We start from the raw sequence: 27,032 nt of genomic DNA, 5'->3' as shown, positions 1-27,032 counted from the left end.
ACATGCAATGTACATGTAATATTTAGGAGTTATCTGATGTGAATTTTTCACATATGCACCGCATGTGATGTTTTTTGACACAAGAATCAGCAAAAAAATAATCATATATGATAAAGTGCAAATTTCACAAAATTGAGATGACAAATTGACAGCGAAAAAAAAAATTTAATATCAAAATATAAAAGCAGACCTTATTCGAACGACAAAATATAATTTATCCAAATTTATTCAAAATTTTTATGATGTAAGTAGAGAGGTACAGTGCTAGATTAAGTTGAATGAAATCTAGTTGGCAAGATTCAGGTGATTGGTGGTATATACATATACATGTGTATGATATTAACTCTATTCAGGTCGCTTTTTTTGATAAAAACGACATATAGTTTAAATAAGTCTGTCAATTAATTGATATAATTTTTAAATAAATATTCACTTTTAGTGTGATTTGAACTTATGATCATTCTTAACCATTAAAATAAAACCACCTATGATTTCTTGCCGGAGTGATGAGTTTGAGGTCTCACAATCAGTTTGAGTTTTACGAATATACGTATGATTTGCTTTTAATAGTAGTATGCCGTTTTTTTATTTATTTAAATTTATTAATTCTATTTAGAAACATTGATGCATTGACTACTAATAATAATTTATTGGTCGTTTTAAAAATATCAAAATATTTTTAAAAATTCGTTAAATTAAGACCTCATGGATAATTTTATTATTTCCTAAAGAAATAATAAATACATGTGATTATTATTAACTGATAATTCAATATGCTGAGCAGCCAGCAATGATCATAATCTAACGATCACGCAGCAATTATTCAATATTTTAAACATAAATAAATGTATTTAGATTGGTATCATGATCGGAAATGTTGATATGTTATGCATAAATGGATACTTTAATTGCATGAAAATTATTGAAACACGATAATTAGAAAAGTGTACCTGCGCAATTATTGGTGTTAATTGAAGCTGAATTGGGATATCCAATCCTTCGAGGCGAGTCAAAATTTAAACGGATATAATTACATATAATCTTATTTCAATTTAAAAAATTATATTTGACTCATGTGTTTCTTTTCGTCTACTAAATAAATTTTTTTATTAATCAAAATTTATCGAACTTACTGATATTAATAAAATTACCCTTGTATTTCTTTTCGTAGTAATATAAAAATTATTTGGTCATAAAGGATTTATTTGATCTATCACGAGTAAGTAATAAATCAATCGAGGATATTCAATGAACTTTGACTAACGGATGAATCTATTTATTAAACAAAAACAAACATCGGTAATATTAAATATAATTTTTCAAACTACAAAAAATTTATATGAGTTAAATTAAACTTTAGGGGGTGATAGTGTAATTACCCCAAATTTAAAATCCAATGATAGCAACTGAAACTAAAATCAATCCAGAAAATTCTTACTAGGTCCAGATTCGATAGAACAAAACCAATCACAGAGGTGTATCCCGCTTACTATATAATGGATCGTTTTTTTTTAATTGTACACTAATTATACGACAAGTGTATTATACTTGCTATATAATTGATTTAGTGTTTGAGTGGGTTTACAAACTTTTAAAATATTTTATTAAGATAGTTTAGAACTTATACAAATGAAAATAAATGTTAGAAGCTCATTATTTCATTAATTAACAAAAGAAAATTCCAACTTATTTTTAAAATCTTAACAAATCAATTCAATTTTTTTTTTCACATTAATTGAAAATTTACCTTTATAAGTATATTATAAATTCCATAATCTTATTTGGTCCAAACTAAAATTATTTTACAAAATGTATGAACTTGTGGAATGTCTAAATAATTGTATCCAAACACCCTCTAAAAGGACTGTAATCAAATGAAGTTGTATCCATCAGTAGACATGTTAAAACCTGCAGTTGAATCATCTATACAGATTCTTCAGGTACATTTCAAAGTATGAAGAGAAGAAAGTGAAGAAAAGGCGAACTGTTTTGATTTTTCCAGCCTCGACGGAGTTATGTACATACACGGATTAAAAGCGTCGAACACATTCCGTAAGGGGGATCAGATTTTACTAACCGGTACACACGAACACTATGATTCATTCTCTGCTGGCTTTGGCTCGGCCTCGGCTTCCTCAGAAGTTGAGGATTTCTCATCTGAAGATGTACCTGATGGGGTTGGCTTCTTAAATTGTACCAGTATCATGGTCATGTTGTCGCAGCCCTCCCCGCTGGCAGTCGTAGGCGCCAGACATCTGTCGAGTACTTTTTCACAGACCACAGAAAGCTTACTTTCCTGCATTAGCAAATGTTGTGTGTCAAGTCGAGCAGTATCAGTATCAGACGAGAGCCACAGCGTATGATCAACATAGAAGAACAGACAAATCCCCATTGAATAAGCAGAAATGCACTAATGAAGCTACAGAAAGATTGATCATACATTAGGTAAAACCTCGGCAGTAATTTAATGTGAGCAGTTTGCAAGGAGAAGCCCATGATTAAAATAAAGCGTAGGAGACCAGTTTCGAGAAACCAGAGAGCAAATTGGATCTCGCACTACTATAGAGCGCAATAGTTATGATTCGAGTCTTTTAACTGTAAAAAGAAGGAAGAAGATAATGGGACACAAGAAGCTTACAGATTTCAGCTGCTCCCGTACGAAATCTACTAGTTGCTGGCTTGACATGCAATCCCTGAGAAATTGACAAAAGAGAGATTTACATAACTGCTGTATAGAATGATACTATTGAGTACGGCGCATCTCACATGTGAAGACTGAGTTACATATGTTGTTGTCTCATCTGAACCTATCACATATACCGATGTTCCACTCAAGACCTTAATATTCATTCATCAAGAATCTCAACGGTAAGACCAGAGTTCTAATAAGTATTGAACTCAACAAATCTTGACCAAAAAAAACAATGAAGCGCCATGTTTCATGATTCTATTTGTGCTTAAAAGGGTGCTCTGCAGGCATAAGTAATGCAGGTTAAGCAATAAAGTAAAGTGGAGATGCATACCAAATGCCATCACAGGCAAGCACGACGAACTCATCTTCATCGCAAAGTTCAACCTGGAACAGAAATTGAACAAATTTGTATGTTTTTATGTGCAAAACAAGCACTGTTTAATCATATTTCTCCCATTCTATGACAAAACTTGTTCTTGTCAATGTAAGATCATGTGGCAAAACAAAGCTGGTCTTGCCAACCAAAACAATCAAGCCTATGCAAATTTGAAATGTAAAAAGCAGCTCCAAAAGAGTACATACGATATCAGTAGCAACAGAAGATAAAGAAGAAGCATACAATGTTAATATCGGGATTGGCAGTTACAATTTGCTTTTCTGGAGGCAGAAACTTGTTTTGCTTGAACTCCATATCACCTGCGACAAACTTGATGTGGTCAGTCATCAGCAATCACTAAAACAACCACTCTTGATTACTAAATGTCTAAATTAATTTCAAGAGACCAGCAGACAATATACAACAGTATCTAATTAATTTATTTATCAGGTATTACATTTTACCTAATTTGTTGACTGAATTACTTTTTACAAAGTTCTACTTTCAGCTTCATGGTGCAAGCATCAAAGCATAAGCCAACTTCCAACTTCGTACTAATTGCAACAATGAGAACAGTGTAAGAGAAAAAATTGAACAGCACCTATGGCTCTTGCAAGATTCAAGCTGCCATTGACACGACCAGCATGGATAAAACCACCAGCTTTTAGAATTCTGTCTCTCTCGACCTCAAGATCAGGTTTGTGATCTCTTGAAAGATTGTATGCCTAAATAAGAGACAATCTCACAACATGAATCTTTATGCCAAAACATTCAAATAAAAAATAAAAAGATACATGTATCTAACATTTCTGAACACCACGGTACACAAAACTTAAATGTCAGTTAAATAAAACATGCAACTAGGAGAACGTACACTATTACCTGGCCATTTCTAGAAATTACACAGCGAGAATCACCAGCATTTGCAACAACAAGTTGGTTTCCCTTAATGAGCGCAACACAAGCAGTACAACCAGAAGTTGGTCCAGAAAAATCAGAATGCGGTCCCTGTACCAAGTGATAGTAAGGCAAACTTTACATAAGAAGGAGAAATGATGGCAAATCACCACCAGAAAGGAAAGAAAAAACATGAAAACCCATTCCTTTAATTCTTCATAAGAATATCTCTAACCTAATGTTTTCCTAGTGAGGCAGTAGCAAATAAACAAAGAAAAAAAGAAGGAAGAAGAAAAGTTAAAGAAGTGATAGTTAACGAGAGAATATCCCTTTCCTGACACGATTCTGAGAGCTACCATAGGGGGCCAACCCAATGGTTTGGGCACAAGACTTCCTCATAGGAGTTCTCGTGTTTGAACCTTGGGTGTGTGCATCTGTTGGGTGCGTGAGTGTAGTAAAAAGAGGAAAAAGAAAAAAGAAAAGGTTTGAGAGCAAATAGTAGATGGTACCTAGAGTTCCTTGTAAGCTCTTTCTTAACATGTATATGAAATTGGTAGCTAACCAAATAAAAATGTCATTCCCTTCCTGAATTTCAGAGCCTAAGAAAATGATATATAAATACTTCCTTGGACACAACCATCTCTTGAGAAGGAGAAGTTCATCATGAACAGCATTTAGAGTTTAGAGACACTCTATATTCAAAAGAGAACAAAAGGAAAAAGAAAAAAAGAGAGCGAGAAAAAGGAAGCACAGACCAAAAAAAAAAGAACTTAAGATTGAGACCATTTCAACAGCATTTCTCATTGTTGAAGAAAATGTGAAGGATTTAAAACATGTCCGACAATTAGTCAATGGTTATATCCTATAAGCCCTTCAAAGTTATAGAGGAAACATGCAAGTGAACATGTGTTCCTATCTTTACAAGAATGACAGCTTATTTCTATTCATAGTCAAATAAACACCTCCTCAAATGCCCAATCATCAGCTTGGTCATTTTTGTCACCACCTCTTGGTGACCATATCAGACCCTCTATCATGCCAGTAAACTTGTTTATTTTATCCCCCAGAACAGCCAACTCCCTCCAGCCTCTCTGCCCACGCATCATCTCATCCATCCTGCATTAACAACAGACAAAATTTTCAGAAATATAAACTACAGATTTTAGCAACTTCTTGGCATCTGAATGACTTGAGCAACTAGCTCTGGCCCCTGGGTGCGTGTATACAACCACGGTGATATAGACAGTTTCTGTTTTTGTAACCTTACTTCCGGTAAATACTTTTAAGTGTGCCTTACTTTCACATACATGTATTTAACTCCTCTTGTTGCTCTTCAGAACGATATCAAATATCTGGATTCTGGTCTTAGCTTGTGTACAGTTTGACATGACTTTAAATTGCAATTGGAAATCCTTATCTTAAACAATTTAATGGTTGTAAATGCTTTTATGGATTGTGTACATTGGTTGAGCCACTTCAATGCTCATTTAATTCAACAAAACGAACAAAAATGGAGAAAATTTGAAAAAGAGAGCTGCTCTATCTTTACAATTTCACTAGTTCAGTCTTTTGTAAGCAAACAACTCTAACCAATTCACAGAAGAAGTTATTCACATAGCAGATGACCTGAAAAAAGCTTTTTGAACTGAAGTCCCTATATCACCAGCCAAATATGCTTCATGCTTGAGCACTTGCTGATGAAGGTACTTGGCACAGAATTTGGCAACCACCTTACCTGCCATATCAGGAATTGCCACGATTAACCATAAATTCAGAAGCATCTTAGCTGCATTCTTCGACATTATAATAAGCCAGTATCTCAATAGTGCAGCCCAATTAGGCAAACATCGCACAAAATGCAACAACTGAACCAAACTTCCAAAGAATTTTCAATGCCCACCAACAGCGGGAAAATCAATACGAGATAATCCAGTATGCAATTGGGAGCTAAATAAGAATCCCTCAGCAGCTTAGCCGATAACCTCACATTTTCAGCTGCCTGCCTCTCCAAAAGGTAACTAGAAGAAAACAGAGGATTGCTTGGGCTCATTTTCAGGCATACAGTGTAAGCATCAAGAACCAGAGCATAAAACACACACAAGGTATTCTTTTGCCTGATTATTTCTTCTGACTCACAAGTAGATGCATGATTTAATTAAATATGCTCAGGTGGATTTTTGGAAATGCAATATAGCAGCAGTTAAATCACATAATTGTACCTCCATGACCATCATAAACACCAAAGAATGATGTGGAAGAATCCAGGTCAGGAAGTGCTGCATGCTAAAGAGAATAATAGCATCATAATTAGTGAGATCTTCTTGATAGAGTAAAAAGAACATGTAGAAGAGGAAAAGATAGATAAATCTTCAAAATCATAATCTCTTTTACCTACTATAATTCACAAAACGTATGGTGAAAACAATAGCCTGACAAGAACATTTACCATGATTTACTGGTAACATGTTGACAATGAATCATAGCCCATCACATCATGACAAAGTTTGGAACGCATCAGCTTCTAGTTTTATAATAACTTTATGACATAATTATCCTATTTTGCTCCTTCCATCTGTCTCTTTCTTTAGCAGCTCTCACCATCTCTTTCTTCTGATCCCTATCTTTCATGGGCATTGGATCTAAAGAGTTGTGGGTTTATCTTCCTTTATTCTTCTTCTTTTCTTTCTTTTCATTCTATTTCTTTTTTGTTCTTTTCCCCTGTTTTATTGTGGTTGTTTAGGGGTGATTGGAAGCTCTCCTACACCATTTTTCTAGTGAATTCTTTGTTGCTCTACCACAGCTGAGAATATTATAAACCCACTGGATTTTTATTGTATATCTGGAAAGACGAAAAGTGTCTATGACGCAGTCCTACAAGTCCAGGATACCATATTTAACTCCCCAAGCCGTTCTAAGTGCATTTGAAGCTATGTTAGACCATATTATGAAAGCACCACCAGGTAACCCCCCAGAGGAAAGATTTCAGATGCATTCTGGTAATAAAATGTTTCTGTAGCTCAGGAAAATCTGAATACATTATTCTATCAAAAACCAGTGAATTTATTGGTCAGTTACCGAATAGACGAACATGGGTGGAACGTAGCACTCATAGAGAAAGGAAGATCCTCAAAATTGGCTTGCAGAACCCAATTCTAGTTCACATGCACATTTTCCAACAGTGAGGTAAACAAGACTAAAGTGAGTGACAATTGCCAAAGCATCATACTAAGGCTTCATCCCGATTCTAATTCAATTCAATTTCTACATAGTCATGCTGACAACCAAGTTAAGGATATTTGATACTCTTGGAAACAGCAAATGCATTGAATCGTGGAGATAACAAAATCGGCTTTAATGCAATTCACCGCAAATGAGCAAATTACCCCAATGAAAAAATAATAGTAATTTACCCCCATTATTTTTTAAAATGAAGCAATTTACCCCCTTGTCTCAAGGAGGTAAATTGCTTCATTTTGAAAAACACGGGTAGATAATTTGCTATATTTTTTCATAGGGGGTAATTTGCTTATTTGTAATATCACAATAAAATTGCTTGCAACTTTCCCTAACAAAATCTGATTGACTACTTACCGCATCTTCCATTGTAGCACGCCATCCTTGCATGGAAGACAGACCAAATCTAAGCCTACTGTTCTCGCCATCTTCAGAAAATTTATCTGTTTTAGGAGTACTCAGATATATGCCCATCTCAAACTGACATCAAGAAACAGATACAGTCACGAAAAGATAATTCCAACTAAAACTTCAATCTAATCATGAAGATGGAAAGTTTTATTGGGGTAAAGGAAGAAAGCAGAAAAACTACTCAACAAGCATTTATTATTCAATCCCTCAGATTCCTATTCCAAAACCAACCAATCCAGTTCAATCCCTCCAAGTCAAAATAGAATTGGACTCATAGAATGTATAGATTCTTTTCCAAATCTAGGATAGACTCCGGACTTAAAAAGTAGCCTGTAATAAAGAACACTCAAACACAAAACAGACAAACTACCGAAACATAGTCCTATTACTTAATATACTAAAATTTCCAGCAAGTCCCCAAAAAAATGGGGGGGTGGGGGGTGGGGGGGGGGGAGGGAGGATAAAATTAAGTTTTTCTAATACATAAAAGATGCAAAATCAAGATCATTTCCAAGAACACCCCGAGGCATGTTAAATTAGATAAAAATATGCTGTAACACCAACAATCAACAAAATCAATACTAGAAGTAAACAGCTACAATCGATCAAGCTTGGCACAACCTCGTCAAACCCAAGAAAAGATATGAACAGGTTGAAGAGTCACCAAAGAATAATCAAGATCACAAGCAATAGAAATGAAAGCAAGAAACAAGAAAACGAGAGTAATTTCTTTTATCCTCGCTCCAAATGCAAGAATTTGGAGGCATAAAGACAAAATCTTGAAAAGGTCAAAAAGATGCTTATTTACACACCCACTTGAGCAACCGAACAAATTCCCGAATCTGAACCCGGAAAGGCAGCAAATGAGCTCCAAAGAAAGAACTAATCCTGAATCTGAATCCCTTCTAGAGGTTTTGATGAGAGAGAAAACAAAATTGGATGTGATGAAGGGACTTGAAGACTATGATAAGAGATGTTCAGAGACACACACACACACAAAAAAAGGAAAAAAAAGAGTTCTTTGTTAAGTTCAAGACTTTTTTATGACTCTGAATCTCAGTGCTGTTAATCTTTAGGCTTCAATGATAAAATCTCTTGAGCCCTCTGTAAAAGATTCTACTAACTGCTTCACTCTGCCACTTATTACACATTCCAAGACAAAAATTCTTTCTTACCAAATTTTGCAAAAATTTACCTCACACTCAATAGGCTTTTATCCTCTTTTATCTCTATCTAGCGCGAGGATTGACTATTATGTCTTTATTTATATTTTTTTCACAAATAATTATTTTTTAAATTACTTAATTATATTAATACTTTTTTTATTCATGTATATTTCAAATTAACGCATTTCATAATATTTGATCTATTATTTTATTAAACAAATATATTAAAAATTTTAAATCATGCTCACTCATTTAATATGGTTCAAATATTAGTAACTTGCGTAATAGCTAAAATGCAAAATATCCCCAAAAAAAAAAAAATAGTAAACTTTTATATTGAAATTGCATTTTCAACAAGAAACAAAAAGGGGTTTCTTGTGCAATCATTTTCAGGCAAAATATATAAGGTAGGTTGGTGGAGTTCTTGATTGTGTCTTTCTTTTAATTCCATTACAAATTTATATATTAGTTTACTACTCAATTATGTCCATTTAACCAAATCTTTATCATATCATAAGAGCAATTTAAAGCAAAAAAAAAGAAGAGTAGGGTCAGATTTGGTGTCATCAAAATTCTTGTGACCTAAAGATGCAGCTATTGACTAAGACATGCAAACATCTCTCAGTTATTCATATTTAATTCTCAACCATATTTATCAGCCCACGTGGCACCTCAAACATAATGAAAAGTAAGGGTGAAATTATGAAAAAGGGAAAAGAATTCTTTCTGACAGAATGCCAAATCTGATCTAAAAGCGTGTTTCTCCATGAATCTTGAAAGCGTAGGTTTGACCCTTCATTATGATTGTAAGAGCCAAGCGGTGAAAAATAGTTAATGGGCTTTCGTTTAGTGCTGCAGAGCTTCATGGGCTTAATGCTGTGGGCCTATTTGAGTTGGCAAATTAATGGGAGCCCAAATACTATGACTTGAGATGAATGGTCATATTTGGTTGAGATGACATTGCTTTGTCGTATGTGATTGAATGTGAAATACAAGTGTTATGATTATAGTTGATTGGTGTGTTAAAATGTTAGCTAAGAAAAAAATACATAATAATTATAGTTGGTTTGATATACGTTTTTAAAATAATAAAAATGAGTTTGAAATATATATTTGTTTTTTTTAATTCTAAAAAATAATCACATTACAAAATATTTCACAAAATAAAATGAAATGGGAAATATCTTACAAGCAAATACAACCACAATTTCTCAACGTGCCCTATCCATACATCTGCCTTAGCCACTTGACATGATCTTTCCATATGATTTCCTCACATATGTCAACATTTGTTTCTATTTTTTTTTAAAAAAATATAATTATATATCTTAAAATTTGATATAATTATTTATGCCCCAAAAATAAATTTTAGCACAAGAGAAAGTCCAATTTGAATAAAGTTTGGTATGAGGCCGAAGAGGGCACGCGGCCTAAGGGGGAAGGACCCTTGATGCAAGGCCCTGTGGCTCTTAGGAGGAATAAGCTGTAACAAAGGCTAGCAAGCCCATAGAGGACGATGACTCGACACCCATTGAGTCGCCGAAGTGTTTGCATGCACAATTGGCATAGGGTCATCTCCCACTTAGAGGCATGGTAGCCACGTAATTATGACACAACCCAAGGATCTAGGAAGTATTCCAACCATTTCTTAAGGATTCGGAGTATATCTTGTGAAAAAGCACATCCAATCAGGAGTCCTCAATAGATATAACTTTCAAGATCTCCCCGAATTAGCTACAGGCTTATCCAATAGTCCCAAGGGAGCTATGCTTCTTCCAACAATAGGGGACTACAACTATAAAAGTGAGCCTCTCCACTCTGATAACGTGTAGCTAATATTTGCAGCATACATATACACAAAACACTTATTTTTTTACGGTCAATTGCTATTATATCGTTCTATATTGCTCTATTTTCACATAATTTTTTATTTCTTTTAACTGATTATTGACATAAGTCTTGGAATAATAACATACTTTTTGCAGGTCCCTATTTTGAAACTTATAAATAAATAGGTCAAAGACTCCAAATCGAACAGAATCCAAACAACCAACACACGCTAGTATATTTACAAGCCGATCATATCCGGAAAAAAATGTTGATCACCCTGTGAATCATCAGGGAGTTGATGGTTCTGCACCCCACAGGATGGAAATTGAGAATACCAAGCCCGTCAAGGTCTCTAATAAAAGCAATCCAGGCCAATGTTTTCAACCTCAATTTGTTCATCCAACCACAAAATTAAGTGGGTTACTGATCACTAGTTCAACTCATGTTGGGTCAATCTTGATTAAACCAATGACGTTATATTTATGTCATAAATAATTATTAAAATATTAAATGGTAAATAATATTAATATGCTTAACAACCTATCTTTTGCTTTAAAAAAATCATTATCTTTGTTTGATATTAATAAGTAGGATATATAATATAATAAAATAAATTTAAAAATAAACTAATAAATATCAAATACAAGAATAACATTACATATTTTTAAATTTAATAGAAAATCAGATATCATAAATCATCTGAAATAATCTAACAATAATAGCAAAACTGAACTGAGAAGAGAAATCAGGATTTTATATTTAAAAATAACATATAATAGTTAAACTTAATAGAAAGTATCTTAATTTAATAGAAATAATCTATCATCCTTTCAGAAATAACATAATATTAGGGTACTTAATAGAATTAATACACATTGTAGAAGAGAAATTAAAGATTTTATCATTCTTATTTACACTTTATTGTTGATCAGCACAGTTCAATCAACCCAGTATCAGGTCACACGGTTCACCAGTTGAACCACTAGGTCGAACGGTTTTTATAAAAAAGAGCGATTTTTTGGCTCCTCCCATTTTCTGATTTCAACCGGCTCGTTTTGTGGCCCGGTTGGTGTTTCGAACGATCCAACTATCTTAGCTGAGCTACGTTTCAAAACCTTGATCTAGGCTAATGTCATATGATGACGCACTTATTCGTCCCTTGTCCATTGTGCTCAACATCATTTTAATGCTACAAATAATATATGTTCGGTATTTTTTTTCCTTAAAGGTGAACAAAATTGAGTCAGTTTTAAAAATCTATATAAAGCAATCAGAGTTGAAACATAATTAAGATAACGGAATATAATATTTTTGGTCCCATTCATTACGGGATTAATATTTTTAGTTCCATAACTTATAAAAATTAGCACTTTTGGTCATCATCCACTTTTTTGTCTATAATTTAACGGTGTAGTGCACAGGCCTAGCATGTGATTTCTAAGTATTTTTTGGTTGGAGAGAAAACTCGTTTGATATTGTCTAGTATGTATAAATAAATAGAAAAAAAATTATATTTTGTGCTACATAATTTAGACCCAGTATATTTTTAATTCCACTGTTTATGAGATTATCCAAAATAGTCCCATAACTTGCAAAATATTTTATTTTCTATCCGTCTAGCTAACACACTTTTGTTAGGAACCTAATAGATAAAAGACACGTGATCATAATCTTTTCAAAATGGAGAAAATGCCCCAGGTGACTTGTTTATATCAATTTTAGTTGATGCCGCTACAAGAAATATGAATCTATGTAAGAAAAAAAAAATGTTGGGCGGGTAAAGTACAAATGATCCCGTACATCGGGAGGAGGATATCTGAATTTTACCCGAATGATAATATGAAAAGATTTATGGTAAAAATTAAATAATTTTGGAAGATAATATTTGAAGAGAAAGAGGAAAAAATATTAGTAAAAAATAAATAACTAATTAAAAATATAATTTTTACTATTTATAGACAGTGGGAAAAATATGAAAGTAACTAATGGAGAAAAAAAAAAACAGATCAAAGACTTAAAAAAAGAGCTGATGAATAATCATATGGAATAAATAATAATGCAATTCACCTTTTCGCAGAAGAGGGGGAAAAACACTTCCATTAATATTAGTAAAAAAACTTCCATTAATTTTATTATATTTATATTTATTTGATTTTTTATTAATAATAATTTACTTGGTATTTTTTTGTTCAAATTGATGAGATTATTTTAAATTAGTTTTTCTTTTTATCGTCTATCTTTCTTTATTTTTTTCCCCTCCCTTCAGTTGTAAGTAAGTTTCTATTTTTACTTTTTATCTTATTTTTTATAACATGTAAAATCATTTTTAATTTTGTTTTTTTATGGAAGATGAATTATATAATACAAATAGTATATTTAATTTTGTTATTATAAGACTGAATAATAAAGATCGTGTTGGACATAAAGAAATAAAGAATGGACATAAAGACAAGTAACTTTTGTGGTGATGTTCCGTGTTGTGGATATTTACGCCAAAAAACAAATAAAGATGGAAATGTAAACGACTAACTTTTGTCATGATGTTCCATATCATGGATATTTATGCCTCAATGACATAATTTATTTTTTCACAAGAACAATTGGGAAAAATACAAAGTCCCTTGTGTGATGTTGAAAATGTGAAAAATAAATAAATAATTACACCTTTTTATTTTTCAAAATGAAGGAAAAAAATCAACTTATAATAAGTAATGGTGTAATGCACGTGTCTTTATTCGCTGTTCTGAATTTTTCATCACCATTTTTGTATTTGTTATTTTCTTAGACCTCCTTTACTTAAAAATGTTGGGGTTAATATTCCTGTCAATTAAAATTTATTTTTTGTTTATTAATTTAGACCAAGCCCGGTATTAATCTGGTTGATCCTTCATTAATTGCGATAAAGGCATAATTAAAATCATGAAATTATATATCTCATCTTAATCCCATCATACAACCTGTATTGGTTTATTATAAAATTAATTAAACCATGCAATAATTCTTTAAAAGAAGATTTATTATAACACCCTAAAATTAAACTTTTGTATCTATACTATTATAAAATAAAACACTTTTGATCGTACCATTTTTTTATCGCCCCAAATTTTTATCGTAACAATTTTCAAATTATTTTATAGTTACTATTCTTACCCCTCTCAACCACTACTATATATTTATCTCTCACATCTCTTCTTAATGTTTCTTTTCTCACTTCCTTCTTTTCGCAAACTTCTTTGTCTCACATATTTACCTTCTTTTCTCCTTTTAATATTGCTTCATATACTAACAACAAACATTAAAAGCAGTAGACGAAGCTGAGAATGCACATGAACAATCATTGATTTATATTGTTAGTAAACATAGGCGAAAAAATTATTATAAGTTGATTTTATCTGTTTCTTATAACGTACATATCTTGCTTTGATTTTAATATCGTTTTGCTATAAGTATTAATTTCAATTTGTTGGTTTCTCGGTGATTGTGCTTTAATTATACTTACATTTCTATTAGTTCTCTTGAAATCATCTCTGTTCTGATTATTACGGATTATAATCTCTGGGAAGTCATGCATGTATGGGTCATATAAATTATGTGGGGAGATATGGTATTGATAATTGATTTGACCTGAAAATATTTTGAACAGTTATTTAAGCATTCTTTATTTCTCACTCTCTATCTATGAACTTAGAAGTCATATTATTTTTTCTACTGAACACTTGTTAATTTTTCTGTTTAATTATTGAGATTAGTATACAAGTATTTTTTTTTTCCTGAAGAATTGATGATCTGCTGTTGATTATGACTTCTTGGAAACTACTGAAAAGGCTGTTTAAAATAATGAGTCCCTTGAACTTAAGAGCTCTTTTTTAAGCAGTTGATTTTTTTTTTCTATTATTTTGTGGATCCTTATGTTATTCTTTTTCTTTTTGATTGGAATCCAGTATTCTCTTTGAGATCTCTTGCAGAATTATTGATGCTACTTCATTCTTTCTGCAATCTGTTTATTAAATTGTTTAGCTTAATGTTCTTCTTTTTACATTAGGTCCACTATTTTGTACAGTAAAATGTTACTATTCTGATTTGCACCAAGAGAATAATATAAATATTTGATTCATTTCTATATATCAGTATTATTAATCAAAACTCACATACGAGTAGAATACTAAAAGTTACATGCAATATATTTGGTAAGAAGATAGAATCGCAGATTATTCATAGTGGTGGAAATTATTTCTATTTTATTTTGTATTTATTTATTTATGAGGAGAATGTTAAGAGAGCAAAAACAGAAATTTATGAGGAAAAAGAAAGTGAAGTACTGGTTGAGAAAATTAAATAAGTTGCAATTGTGTAGTTACTAAAATTAATTGAAATTCCTATTGTGCCTAACCTTTTTTTTTTTTTAGAAAAAGGTATAAATTAAAGAATACAACAAAAGAATTTATTTAATGCATGATTAAGTCAATTGGGGAGTACATTAATGGCTGAAGCAGTCACGAGCTCACATTACTTCTAGCTGAAGGACCCAATTAATCCTAGGTCTCCCATCCGAAACTTTCACTCGATGGAGAACGTAAAAAACATCCTTAAAGGGAGACCTGAAGCCAACGACCCTCCTAAGAAGGGGGTCACACGAATGATCGTAGGAGGATCGCAAGGAGGTGATTCCCATGATGCCAGAAAGACACAAATCAGAGAGGCGCACAACACGATCATAAAAGAAGTTTGGGATGCTGGTGCCATGGAGGACGCCCCCCTCTTCTAGTTTGGGAGAGCTGAATATTTGGGTCCTAAAAGCCCCACAACTATGCTTGAAACTACGCAAATTATCACGATTTTATAGTGATTTAATCTTCATTTTTGAGCAAAAATACTCTTAATCATGTGAATTTATTGCATATTCAGCTAAAAAGGGATGATATGGGAGAGAGATGGCAAAATCAAGCTAAAATCGAAAATTGAAGGCACCAAAAGGGAAGAAAAGATCTCAAGGCAATTTTGCGGGATTGACTAAACATGCCCACGCTTAGTGATTTGGTCAACACGGATGAAGAGAGGAAAGACGTGATTTCCGCAAGAGAAAAAAGGAATGATGTGCTTAGATTTGGAAATGACTCCTTTATATATTTTTTATGATTTATTTACTTTTTTTAGAACTAATCATGTACTTATTCCCCCTACGTCTAAAGTCGTAGGAGACTTTTATTATAAATAAGGGGGGTCTCTCCATTTGAGGAACATCTTAGAATTGAATAAAATACTTTCATTAGCTTACTTCACTTTCATACTCTCTCTTTTAGTTTTAATTTATTGCCGGGATTAATGAAATTCCACTTCTTAGTGTGTTCTTCCATTAATATGTCCAGTTAAATTCTTTATTTTCTGGTTAAGGTTATGGTGAGATCTATTATGCTCTTTTTACATTTGTTAAATAAATATTCATGCTATTCTCTGTGCTTTTATTACAAATGTCTGATTTATGAATAATGTGGCCAATTGTTCATTATCAAGAAAGTTTGTGTAGCTAATTGAACTTTACAAATCTGTGTAATTATTTGTTTAGTTCAATGCTTAGCAGCAACGTAGCATAATTAATTATGTCAAAGTAGTTAGTTATGTTATGGGGAATGCATGATCTAGTTTAAATGAATTATCCTCGTAGGAATTTGTTGATTAGAATCAGACCTTTCTAATTCTTAATGTTGTTAATAGATTAAATCTTATGGACGTTCCTAGAGTTTTCTGTTAATTAGGGATCTAGCCAACGATCGTATCTTGGCTGACGAAAAGGTAAGGAAATGTGAGGTTGTTAGGTCGTACCAACAGCTATAACTGTTTTATTTATTTATACAAGTGTTATTTTTGTATCAATGATCAACTCATAAGAATCAAGTATGATCCCGACCTTAACCCGAAAAGCTTTCTCCCATATTCTCACCAGGTAAATTTTGACTGCTTTCTATATTTATTAGTTTTCAATTATTTCTTTTTATCATCAAACACCCTCCCCTCCTCCAATTATTTTCTATTTCTTTTAAAGAAATCAACTTAAAACCAGTCTCTGTGTAATAGACCCTACTTCCACTTTTACAAGTGTAGTAGGAATTATTTTTGGTGGTCTCGACACCCATCAATGCTCTTGTCATCACCGCACAACATAGTGATGCGTGCGATTTTAGCACGGGTTGAAAGCTCTTGACCTTGATGTTGGATTAGCTAATTGAGTGAAAGCTCTTGAGAAAGAGAATCTGCAAAATAAAGGGTTAGCACTCTAATTCTTAAATTAGTCCTGAATTTAAGAATAGATAAAAGTAAAGATAAATTATAACGAGAAATTATGATAAAAGTGAGAATTCCGTATGCAGGAGCACGGAATTATAGTAATAAAGAAACAACAAGAAGAGTTTTAGAGTCTGGGGGAGAACGCTTGCCGAGGAGTAACTCCTCCTATTTATAGAGGAGGAGTTCCCCTACTATAGGAGTCCTGTTGAGGGGAATCCGCATGATCAGCGAGAAAAGCGGGATTCTATGGATAGGCTCCTCCTTATCCGTTCCTTAAGCAACAAGTTTTCGGGTGAAGGGGGACTCCTTCTATGGGCAAACTCATACCTGTGAGGAGGCCAACCTCTTGAGGGCACCTTCCTTCTTACAGGCTAGCTTTGGAGGCCTCCGAATTGGGTTATTCCTTGGGCCAAATATGACAAAATAGACTCTTTTCCTTGATTGGACTTTGGTGTAGGGTGTACCCTCTTGGACCGAGCCTAGTGGGCCTCTTCTTTGGGTGGAACTAGATGGTAAGTTGTCTCCTTCTTAAGGTTAAGCATGGAGACTTGAGCAGGTTGTCCCTCTCTTGGGCTGGTGGGACTATATCTTGGCCTAACACTTCTTCTTGGATCAATCCATTTTGGACCATACCCATCACATAGTATTAGCAAGAGAGATTCTCGCGTGTGGAAGGGGGCTGTCTGTTGAGGGATTCCTCTCCTATTTATAGAGGAGGAATCCCTCTGTAATAGGAGTTATGGGGAGGGGGATATGCGTGTCTGGTGAGAAAGGTGAGATTCAGGGGGGGATATGGTTGCACCTTATCTGTTCCTTAAGCAGCAAGTTTTTGGGTAAAAAGGGGGACTCCTATTTCATGCAGACTCCTACCTGGTGGGGAGTCCTCAGGCTGAAGAGCCTAACCCCTTGGGCACCTTCCTCCCTTCGGGCTGGCCTTAGAAAGATGCAGCAGGCTTTCGTACTGTGCCTCCTTCTTGGACCAAGCTTGCAGGTTTCATTCTTGGACAGATTCTGGGATGGGGGGCTCCTCCTTGGGTCGAGCTCAGCGAGCCTCCCTTTTGGGCCAATCTTGAGGAAACATGTCTCCTTCCTTTGCCAATCTGTTTTTTGGGGGGCACCCACCAAAGTTGCCCGCCTATCTACTTTTTAGGGGGCACCTGCCAAGGTCGCCCGCCTGTTTATTTTCTAGGAGGCACCTACCAAGGCCACCTATCAAGTGTTTTTGGGGCCTCTCATGATGTTACAGGGCTCTCGTTTCTTTTTCTTCTTTTTGGATTGTTTGGGTCTCTTTGGCCAACCTATTTTTGTGCACATCATATAGTATAAATTTTAAAAAAGTTTTGCTACTTATAAATAACTATAGTGAAAAAAAAAGTGATTTTTTAATTAAATGTTAACAAATAACACAATTTATAATGGAAAAAAAACCCCAAGGTTTGTCGTTGTCCTAAAATAGGGCAAAAATTAATAGTTGAAAATGAAAATTTGATGGAATGAATTTTTTGAATTTAGGAATAATTTAATAAGTTTTCTAAATATATATAACAACATGTTGTAAGGAAATTGTAGTAATTTCTCAATCTTTAGCTTGAATTTATCTCATTTTTATAATAAATGAGCAAAACTAATTATTTTGTGAGTCATTTTTTAAGAAAAGAATATAGTCAAGTTATTAGTAAGTTATTACGTTTAAACTTGTTAATTCACTTCAAAATATGAGCTATTAACTTGAGCTTTTTTGGAGATAAAAGTTTTATCTTTCAAAAGCCACTATGAGCCATACTATTCTCTACACCTCTTTATCTTTCAAAACACGGATAAAAATATATTAGTTATCATATTTATTTATTAAAATTTACATAAATACATATTAAATAAACATGCAATTTAAATTTATAATATTGATTAAATTAAATAAAATCTAAACTATCAGTTAAATTTGAACCTTATATTCACATCAGGTTTAAGAGTTCTTAAATAAGATATTGTAAATAAAATTAATTTTACAATTAAAAAAAAAAAAAAACCGTTCTTGTCTTTGTTAAAGAAGGGCGAGCAGAAATGAGATTCTAGTAAAGTGCAATTGGATCGCTTCTAGTAAAGCCTGCGTATTAGATGGCTTCCAAGTAATAAAATTACTATCCCACATTCGATCACGTTTTTGCGATATCAAAGTGCAAGTTGTGATGAGTAGTAAAATAAATAGCGGATGGGTCTCTAAGTAGCACTCACTCATCAACAAACAGCTCACTTCCTCTATTGGCTTGTTGTCTGCAGACTTCTGGAGTTTGTCTGAATTATGGGACCCTACGTTCCTGTGAATAAGTTCAGCACAAATGGACGAGAGCCGTCTGATTACGATAATCAAGCCATGATGATTCCTGATCAGATTGATGATATGGGAGAAAAGAGAATCCTGGTGGAACAGGATTTTGCTGTGGTGGAGGTGGAGCCAAAAGATGAAGAGTCATGTGCTGCAGAGAGACTTCATCACTTGACCAAAATAGTGACACAATTTCAAGACCATCTCCGAGAAAGAGCCTCCAATCACTTAGGTAAAATGAACATTTTCCATGTTTTTACATATACAAGGGTTTTTATGAGTGTGATATTTTTCTGAGTTGTAGGTTATCCCGGAAATCATAATTGCAGCCATTATCTGGCTTTATCGACGCTTTTACAGTTCAACATAAACAACGCTGGCGATCCGTTCAAGGAGAGCGACCATGGTCTGCACTCGAAAAAGTTTGAGGTAGGCGTTTTAGATTGGTTTGCTCAATTATGGGGAATCGACAAGGACGAATACTGGGGCTATGTCACCAATGGTGGCACTGAAGGCAATCTTCATGGCATTCTTATGGGGTTAGTCTGTATTTCTTTCCCAATATTTATATACAATTCATGATTTATGTTTAATTATCTTTATAGAAAAAGAATTAACCCTCCATTTACATTTATATATATTTGTAATTGGGACAGTCGGGAATTACTGCCAAATGGAATTTTGTACACGTCCCAAGAATCACACTATTCTATGTTCAAGATTGCAAGAATGTATAGAATGGATTGTGGGACAATAGCAAGCTTAGCAACTGGGGAAATGGATTGTAATGACCTTCGAGACAAACTGCTTATCAACAAGGATAGACCAGCTATCATCAATGTCACTATTGGTATGAAATTTTTCTTTCAACTTTTGTAGGGGACTCGGACATGTACTTTCAAGACACGACAATTACATTCCACCTACATAATAAGAACTATTATACCCACATGATTGTAAATATTCTCGTCATACTTATAAATTTGAAATTTTGTATGTACTTTTGAAACTGTACAGGGACTACTTTTAAAGGAGCTGTGGACAATCTTGATCTAGTTGTACAGACTCTGATAGATTGTGGGTTCTCGGACAATCAATTTTACATTCATTGTGATGCTGCAATATCTGGTTTCGTTGTCCCTTTCCTTAAACAGGTACTAGAACTAGCTATTTGGTATTTCCAATCCTCAATCTAAAGTTCATCCTTATCGTCGGAAGATGCAACTTGCGAACAAAAGAATAAAATTGCTAAAATTAAAAAGACTTAAAATCAAAATACTATTCTAGAAAGTCAAAAGACAAATACGTCAAATAACCTGAATCACGAGACAAAAAGTACATTTGATCTGTCTAAATTTTAGATAAGGCATCATTGATCAACGTTTTCTCTTCACATATTCACTAAATAGGTGCAGAAATTTACGTTCAAGAAGCCTATTGGAAGTGTGAGTATCTCGGGCCACAAGTTTTTAGGTTGCCCTATGCCATGTGGTGTGCTGATAACAAGGAGAAGATACATTGACCTCATCTCAAGAAACATAGAGTACATCGCCAGTTTTGATACGACAATTGCTGGTAGCCGAAACGGGCATTCACCGGTTTTCATGTGGTACGTGTTAAACCTGAAAGGTTGGAGAGGACTTGAACAGGATGTCCAAAAATGTCTGAGAAATGCTCGGTACTTGAGACATCGCCTTAAGAAGGCAGGAATAAGTTCGATGCTGAATGAGATGAGCATCACTGTTGTTTTTGAGCGGCCCCCGGACAATGAATTCGTTCGTCACTGGCAACTACAGTGTCTGGAAAACATGGCACATGTCGTTGTAATGCCCCATGTCACTGTTGAAATGTTGGAACGCTTCCTCTCTGATCTAATTCGGAAACGGAATACCTGGTATGGGAAAGTACAACCTCCTTGTCTTGCTGAGGATATAGGAATTTGCAATTGTGCTTGTCCAGTTCATGCATGTAAGTGCAAGAATTGAAGGATAAGTTGAGGTTATTTGTCATATGCTTCTATGTATTATGGTCGACTTCAATAACACATGTTTTACAAATACTTTTTGCATCTATTAATTAGTGGGCAATGAAATGGGTACAAAAATATCAAACTTGAGACCTGTCCGAGACCGGCCGTAGTTTCAAAACCAATCTAACTAAATGGGACTAGTCTTAGACCAAGTTTGAGTGTAATTAGGATTCATTGTCATTCCTATTCCTCGTATGCTACCAGGGAGGTACTTCATTGGAAAAATGCAATTTTTGTCAGGTAAATTAGGGGTGGCAATTTTCATCATGTTTAAATTAAAATTCACAATTTGTTTAGGTGACTTTAAAAATTGTGATAATTTTAGTCTTTTCAAATCAATTTGGCTAGAAAATTCCACATCATCATTCATGGGACTTTCGGTGAATTTGATTACGTAACAGTCTAAGTTGTAATATTTAATTGCAGTCTTGGTCCTAATTGTATCGTGAAAGAGTTGGCAATTTTGCTCTTTTAACTTTATATGCAGCGACTTTAGTTCTCTATCTTTAAAAAATAGTAGCAGTTTTGGTCGTGAGGCCTAACTAGTAACCATTTTGACCTATTATGATAAAAGCCCAATAGTTTTATCTCATACTTTTAATCAAACCCAACATGCTTACAAAATAAAATTAAACCTACATAAACTTCATATCTTGATTTGACTACCTTGACATCGATTTCAAAATCTGAATTTTGCGTACTTCTTCCAACCACACTAGCTACCATAATAGATGATTATACAAGTACTTAGCTCCTTCAACAATAAATGCGGTGAGACGTCTGCAATACACCAAGATCCGTGATGGAATTTAAAGATATATATCATGCCAAAGAAAAGAAAAGAAATGATAAAAAACCTTGACCTAGTATACAAATTAATGTTTTAAAGTTAGTGCATTTAAAAGTTTTGATATTGTAGGATTGTGATTAATGGAATAAATTATTTATTTATACTTTTTTTCTGTAAAATTATTTTCATTATTATATTTAAATGTTTTAATTTTTTCGTTACAAGTATAGGATGTAAAAAGAAAAGTAAATTAAATATAATTTTTTGAGTTGTACTTATTAGATAGTAATTCAAAACTACCCTTAACTAGATGTTTAAACATGTACAAAACTCAATTATATATAATAAAATTTTAATAGAACTGTCTATATCTACATCTATACTATATAATTATATTTTTTTGGACTTTCTCTTGACAATAATAAATGTAAATATAATATCAAGTGTGTAATACGTCCATAGATTTTCATATACAATTAACTTCGGAACCAATTATAAGTATTAAAGAGAAGGGAAAGGTATTATTTTAGTACGCTAAGTATGCTTAATTTTAATTTTAATCTGATAACTATTTTCATTTTTGTTTAGGTCCAGTAACTTACGAAATTGCTTACTTTTAGTTTTCTGGCTGATTTTCGGACAATTTTACCCCTATGCAACTTTTGAAAGGCAGTTTTAGTCCATAGGGATAAAATTGTCCGAAAATCAGCCAAAGGACTAAAAATAAACAATTTCGTAAGTTACTGGACCTAAATAAAAATGAACATAGTTATCGGACTAAAATTAAAATCAGGCATACTTAGCAGACTAAAATAATACTTTTCCCTAAAGAGAATTCTAAATTGATTGGTAAATAAATTATTGTTTTCAATTTGAATATATTAAATCTTTTAGTGACTAAATTAAAGTTTTATGAAGATTTCGTGGTCAAATTTGATAGTTCTAAAAATTAGGGGACAAAATTAAATTTCGATATTAAAATTAGGGGACAAAGCCTACAGTAGTCTAACCATTTGGCTTAGACCGGAGGTCCACCACGTCTGACGAAGGCAACACATGGAAGCAGTGAAAGGAAAAACAGAGAAGAGGGTCAAACAATAGTTGGTGGTTGAGGAAAATATACGTACATACAAATTCATGTATGAAAAAATTGCGTTATTCAAAGTCAAGTTGAAGGTTCTAATGACTCAAACGCATTTGTCTTATTAATCGACAATTTGAACATTACACACACACATATATATATATATATAATATGGAAAATTCTTGTTCGGGCCAAATTTGGACGAATCAATAATCACAAAATAAATATATCACACTTGTTATGTGATTGGTTACTTTCTTGAATCGTACACCAATACGGTAAGTATACACTACAAGAAAATATGATATTCGTGACAAACTATCAAGTTATAATTTTAAAATTATCATTAATAACATATATATATTAAGTGACAATAATTTTTATCTTGTCATTATATAATTATTAAGAAAAATGTAATTTAGTGCCCCTATATTCTTGCTACTTATCCCCCTATGAAAAAAATTAATAATTTATGCTCTTGTATTTTTTAAAATACAGCAATTTACCCCTCTGCTTTTTAAAATTAAGCAATTTAGCTCCCTAGACAGGAGGAAAAATTATTATTTTTTTTTATAGGGGGTAATTTGCTCATTTGCAATATTATAAGGGATAAATTGCATTAAACACTATAATTATTAGCGACCAAAAAGGTGTATAAAGTTATCACTAAATACAATTATTGACAATATCTATAATGACAACTTAGTGATAATATTAAATAATGACAACGATATTATTTATTGTCATTAGATCGTCACGATACATGAGTCACTAATTGTACTTAGCGATAACTTTGTGTACAATTTTTTATCATTAATTCATGTTATATAATAACAATTTTTACAAAATAATAGTAATTATTAAAATCATAAAATTTCTTATGTGACAAAATAAGCAGTTTTGTCACTAAATATATATAATTAATGACATACACCAATCTTCTATTTTGTTGTAGTGGTATTGCACTTATCATATGATTGGTTCAGTTGGCGAAAAATCTGACCTTTCATGCAAGATCCAAGCACGTCGAAATCCAACTTCACTTTGTCCGAGAATTAGTGAATGAAGGTGAAATTTCCATAAAGTTCATCCACATCAATGATCAACCAATTGATACTTAAAAAAAAAAAAAACAATTACCTTCGACAAGTTTGAAAAATTCAAGAAGCAATTTAATTAAGGAGGGGTGTTGGCATTAATTTGCCATGTTGGACGAGAGTTGCAACTGAAGAGACATTCAAAATTGGAGTCAAGCAAAATTGAACTTTTGGCAAAAGAACTTTCACTGAAAAGGTAATGAAAAATTAAACAATCTTGACTATCTCATTATATTCGTAGGTTCTAAATTCTTCCGTTGAGTACTATAAATAGGTATGGTGTGATATGTGAAGGGAGTCACGGCTGGGTTTCTTATTTCCGTAAGTAGCAGTTGCTGATATATCAACAGCTTTGTTCCTTTTGGCTGGCTTTCTAATTTTGCATGTTTTGTGCAGACTTTTGGAGTTGTACTGATAATATGGCACCCCACTTTCCTGTGAATAAGTTCAGCACAAATGGACAAGAGCCGTCTGATTATGATCGTCAAGCCGTGATGATTACTAATCAGATTGGTATGGAAGAAAAGAGTCAGCAGCTGGACGAGGATTTTGCTGTAGTGGAGCCAAAAGATGAAGAGTGTGCTGTAGAGCGACTTCATCACTTGACAAAAATAGTGACAGAATTTCAAGACCATCTCCGAGAAAGAGCCAGCAATCAACTAGGTAAAACAAACATAATTCTAACTGTAGAAATATATATGTACATATATATATATATATATGGAAAGGTGATGGGGTTTTTCCTTTTCCAGTGGTTTATTTGAGTGTAATATTTTTCTGAGTTGTAGGTCATCCCGGAAATCATAATTGCAGCCATTATTTGGCTTTATCGACACTTTTACAGTACAACATAAACAACGTTGGCGATCCTTTCAAGGAGAGTAACTATGGTCTGCACACGAAAAAGTTTGAGGTAAGCGTTTTAGATTGGTTTGCTCAATTATGGGGAATCGACAAGGACGAATACTGGGGCTATGTCACCAATGGTGGGACTGAAGGCAATCTTCATGGCATTCTGATGGGGTTAGTCTGTATTTCTTTCCCAATACAATTCATGGTTAATGTTTATTTATATTTGTAGAAAAAGAATTAACTCTCCATTTATATATAAATTTGTATTTGTGACAGGCGAGAATTACTGCCAAATGGAATTTTGTACACATCCCAAGAATCACACTATTCTATGTTGAAGATTGCAAGAATGTATAGAATGGATTGTGAGACAATAGCAAGCTTAGCAACTGGGGAAATGGATTGTAATGACCTTCAAGACAAACTGCTTATGAACAAGGATAGACCAGCTATCATCAATGTCACTATTGGTATGAAATTTTTGTTTCAACTTTTGTAGGGGACTCGGACATGTACTTCCAAGACACGACAATTACATTCCACCTACATAATAAGAACTATTATACCCACATGATTGTAAATATTCTCGTCATACCTAAAAATTTGAACTTTTGTATGTACTTTTGAAATTGTACAGGGACTACTTTTAAAGGAGCTGTGGATGATCTTGATCTAGTTGTACAGACTCTGATAGATAGCGGGTTCTCGGACAATCAATTTTACATTCATTGTGATGCAGCAATGTCTGGTTTGGTCGTTCCTTTCCTCAAGCAGGTACTAAAACTAGCTATTTTTGGTGTGTCAATCCTCAATCTAATTAATTTCTGAAACATTCGTCAATCTTAAATGCATCAATATTGGTCAACATTTTCTCTTCACATCTTCGCTAAATAGGTGACGAAATTTACGTTCAAGAAGCCTATTGGAAGTGTGAGCATCTCCGGCCACAAGTTTTTAGGTTGCCCTATGCCTTGTGGCGTGCTGCTAACAAGGAGAAAATACATTAAACTTATCTCGAGAAACATAGAGTACATCGCCACTTGTGATTCGACAATTGCTGGTAGTCGAAACGGGCATTCACCGATTTTTATGTGGTATGTGTTGAACATAAAAGGCTGGAAAGGACTCAAACAAGATGTTGAAAAGTGCCTGAAAAATGCTCGGTACCTGAGACATCATCTTAAAAAGGCAGGGATAAGTTCAATGCTTAATGAGACGAGTGTCACTGTTGTGTTCGAGCGACCCCAGGACAGTGAGTTCATTCGTCATTGGCAACTACAGTGTCTGGGGAGCATGGCTCATGTTGTCGTGATGCCCCATGTTACGATTGAAATGTTGGACCGTTTCCTCTATGATCTAATCCGAAAACGGAATATTTGGCATGGGACACTGCACCCTCCTTGTCTTGCTGAGGATATGGGGATTTGCAATTGTGCTTGCCCAGTTCATGCACGCAAGCACATGAATTGAACGAAACATTCTTACTCTAATTAGATTTGACAAAATCAAATAAATCAAATGACAAGTATTAGTCTGACCAAATTCAAATTGTATTAGAATTTCACGACTTGAGTACTATGCATTAAGGTTATGTATGATTTTATATATATGCTCCTATAATAAAGTTATTTTTCTAAATATAAATGCACAGACTAATTAAACAGTTCTGCTGCAGCATTTTTCTTAACATAAGATGTGCGTAATTAATTAATTATCATGTATGGCTATTTATTCCAACTACTTGATTGATTGAAAAAGTCATATAATCCATGTATATATGACGTATATTATATATGTACATAAAAAGTCGTATATTCACTAATCAAGAGGTCGTGAGTTCCAATCTACGTGAGTGTTAGTTTACTTTTATAATAGTATGTGTATGTTGTTTCTTTATTCCACCTAGAGTCATTGCTTGATTTAGGAATATTGTTATACTACTTATCGAATGTTGTAAAAAGACATCATT

General features: G+C 33.5%; 3 protein-coding genes across 5 annotated transcripts; 2 read left to right on the top strand and 1 right to left on the bottom strand.

The window, feature by feature from the left end:
• Positions 1-1,838: 1,838 nt before the first annotated feature.
• On the bottom strand, positions 1,839-8,690 carry LOC105164872 (Protein phosphatase 2C family protein). Of its 3 annotated transcripts, none has more exons than XM_020694932.2 (11): positions 8,427-8,690; positions 7,557-7,679; positions 6,185-6,248; positions 5,592-5,700; positions 4,928-5,081; positions 3,951-4,076; positions 3,670-3,793; positions 3,312-3,388; positions 3,024-3,076; positions 2,639-2,693; positions 1,839-2,296 (listed from the first exon to the last, which is right to left on the bottom strand). In XM_020694932.2, the coding sequence occupies exons 2-11, from the start codon at positions 7,671-7,673 to the stop codon at positions 2,093-2,095; spliced, it is 1,083 nt and encodes a 360-aa protein (XP_020550591.1). In that variant the 5' UTR covers positions 7,674-7,679; positions 8,427-8,690; the 3' UTR covers positions 1,839-2,092. The 3 variants fall into 3 exon arrangements, with proteins under 3 accessions (XP_020550591.1, XP_011081979.1, XP_011081980.1); XM_011083677.3 differs by having other exon boundaries at positions 8,423-8,688; XM_011083678.3 differs by lacking the exon at positions 8,427-8,690 and adding an exon at positions 8,232-8,380.
• Positions 8,691-19,099: 10,409 nt separating this feature from the next.
• LOC105164873 (histidine decarboxylase) lies at positions 19,100-21,270 on the top strand. Its single transcript, XM_011083679.3, has 5 exons — positions 19,100-19,443; positions 19,516-19,750; positions 19,868-20,061; positions 20,229-20,365; positions 20,621-21,270. Exons 1-5 carry the CDS (start codon positions 19,188-19,190, stop codon positions 21,194-21,196), a joined length of 1,398 nt encoding a protein of 465 aa, XP_011081981.1. The 5' UTR covers positions 19,100-19,187; the 3' UTR covers positions 21,197-21,270.
• A 3,326-nt stretch (positions 21,271-24,596) lies between these two features.
• Positions 24,597-26,661, top strand: LOC105165079 (serine decarboxylase). Its single transcript, XM_011083953.3, has 5 exons — positions 24,597-24,874; positions 25,000-25,234; positions 25,340-25,533; positions 25,701-25,837; positions 25,958-26,661. The coding sequence occupies exons 1-5, from the start codon at positions 24,631-24,633 to the stop codon at positions 26,531-26,533; spliced, it is 1,386 nt and encodes a 461-aa protein (XP_011082255.1). The 5' UTR covers positions 24,597-24,630; the 3' UTR covers positions 26,534-26,661.
• The last annotated feature ends 371 nt before the right edge of the window (positions 26,662-27,032 follow it).

Source organism: Sesamum indicum, linkage group LG6 (genome assembly GCF_026168435.1).
Source record: "Sesamum indicum cultivar Baizhima isolate 11 linkage group LG6, ASM2616843v1, whole genome shotgun sequence".
Classification (NCBI taxonomy): domain Eukaryota; kingdom Viridiplantae; phylum Streptophyta; class Magnoliopsida; order Lamiales; family Pedaliaceae; genus Sesamum; species Sesamum indicum.
The sequence above is the reverse complement of the archived record's forward strand: the minus strand, read 5'-3'. Positions and strand labels throughout refer to the sequence as shown.

Coding starts and splice junctions, on each gene's coding strand:
- LOC105164872 (XM_020694932.2), bottom strand. CDS start 7,673: ATGGGCATATATCTGAGTACTCCTAAAACAGATAAATTTTCTGAAGAT. Junction 2,694..3,023: donor CTTGCCTGTGATGGCATTTG/GTATGCATCTCC, acceptor TCAATTTCTCAG/GGATTGCATGTCAAGCCAGC. Junction 2,297..2,638: donor TACGGGAGCAGCTGAAATCT/GTAAGCTTCTTG, acceptor TTGCTAATGCAG/GAAAGTAAGCTTTCTGTGGT.
- LOC105164873 (XM_011083679.3), top strand. CDS start 19,188: ATGGGACCCTACGTTCCTGTGAATAAGTTCAGCACAAATGGACGAGAG. Junction 19,751..19,867: donor CTTCATGGCATTCTTATGGG/GTTAGTCTGTAT, acceptor TAATTGGGACAG/TCGGGAATTACTGCCAAATG. Junction 20,062..20,228: donor TATCATCAATGTCACTATTG/GTATGAAATTTT, acceptor GAAACTGTACAG/GGACTACTTTTAAAGGAGCT.
- LOC105165079 (XM_011083953.3), top strand. CDS start 24,631: ATGGCACCCCACTTTCCTGTGAATAAGTTCAGCACAAATGGACAAGAG. Junction 25,235..25,339: donor CTTCATGGCATTCTGATGGG/GTTAGTCTGTAT, acceptor TATTTGTGACAG/GCGAGAATTACTGCCAAATG. Junction 25,534..25,700: donor TATCATCAATGTCACTATTG/GTATGAAATTTT, acceptor GAAATTGTACAG/GGACTACTTTTAAAGGAGCT.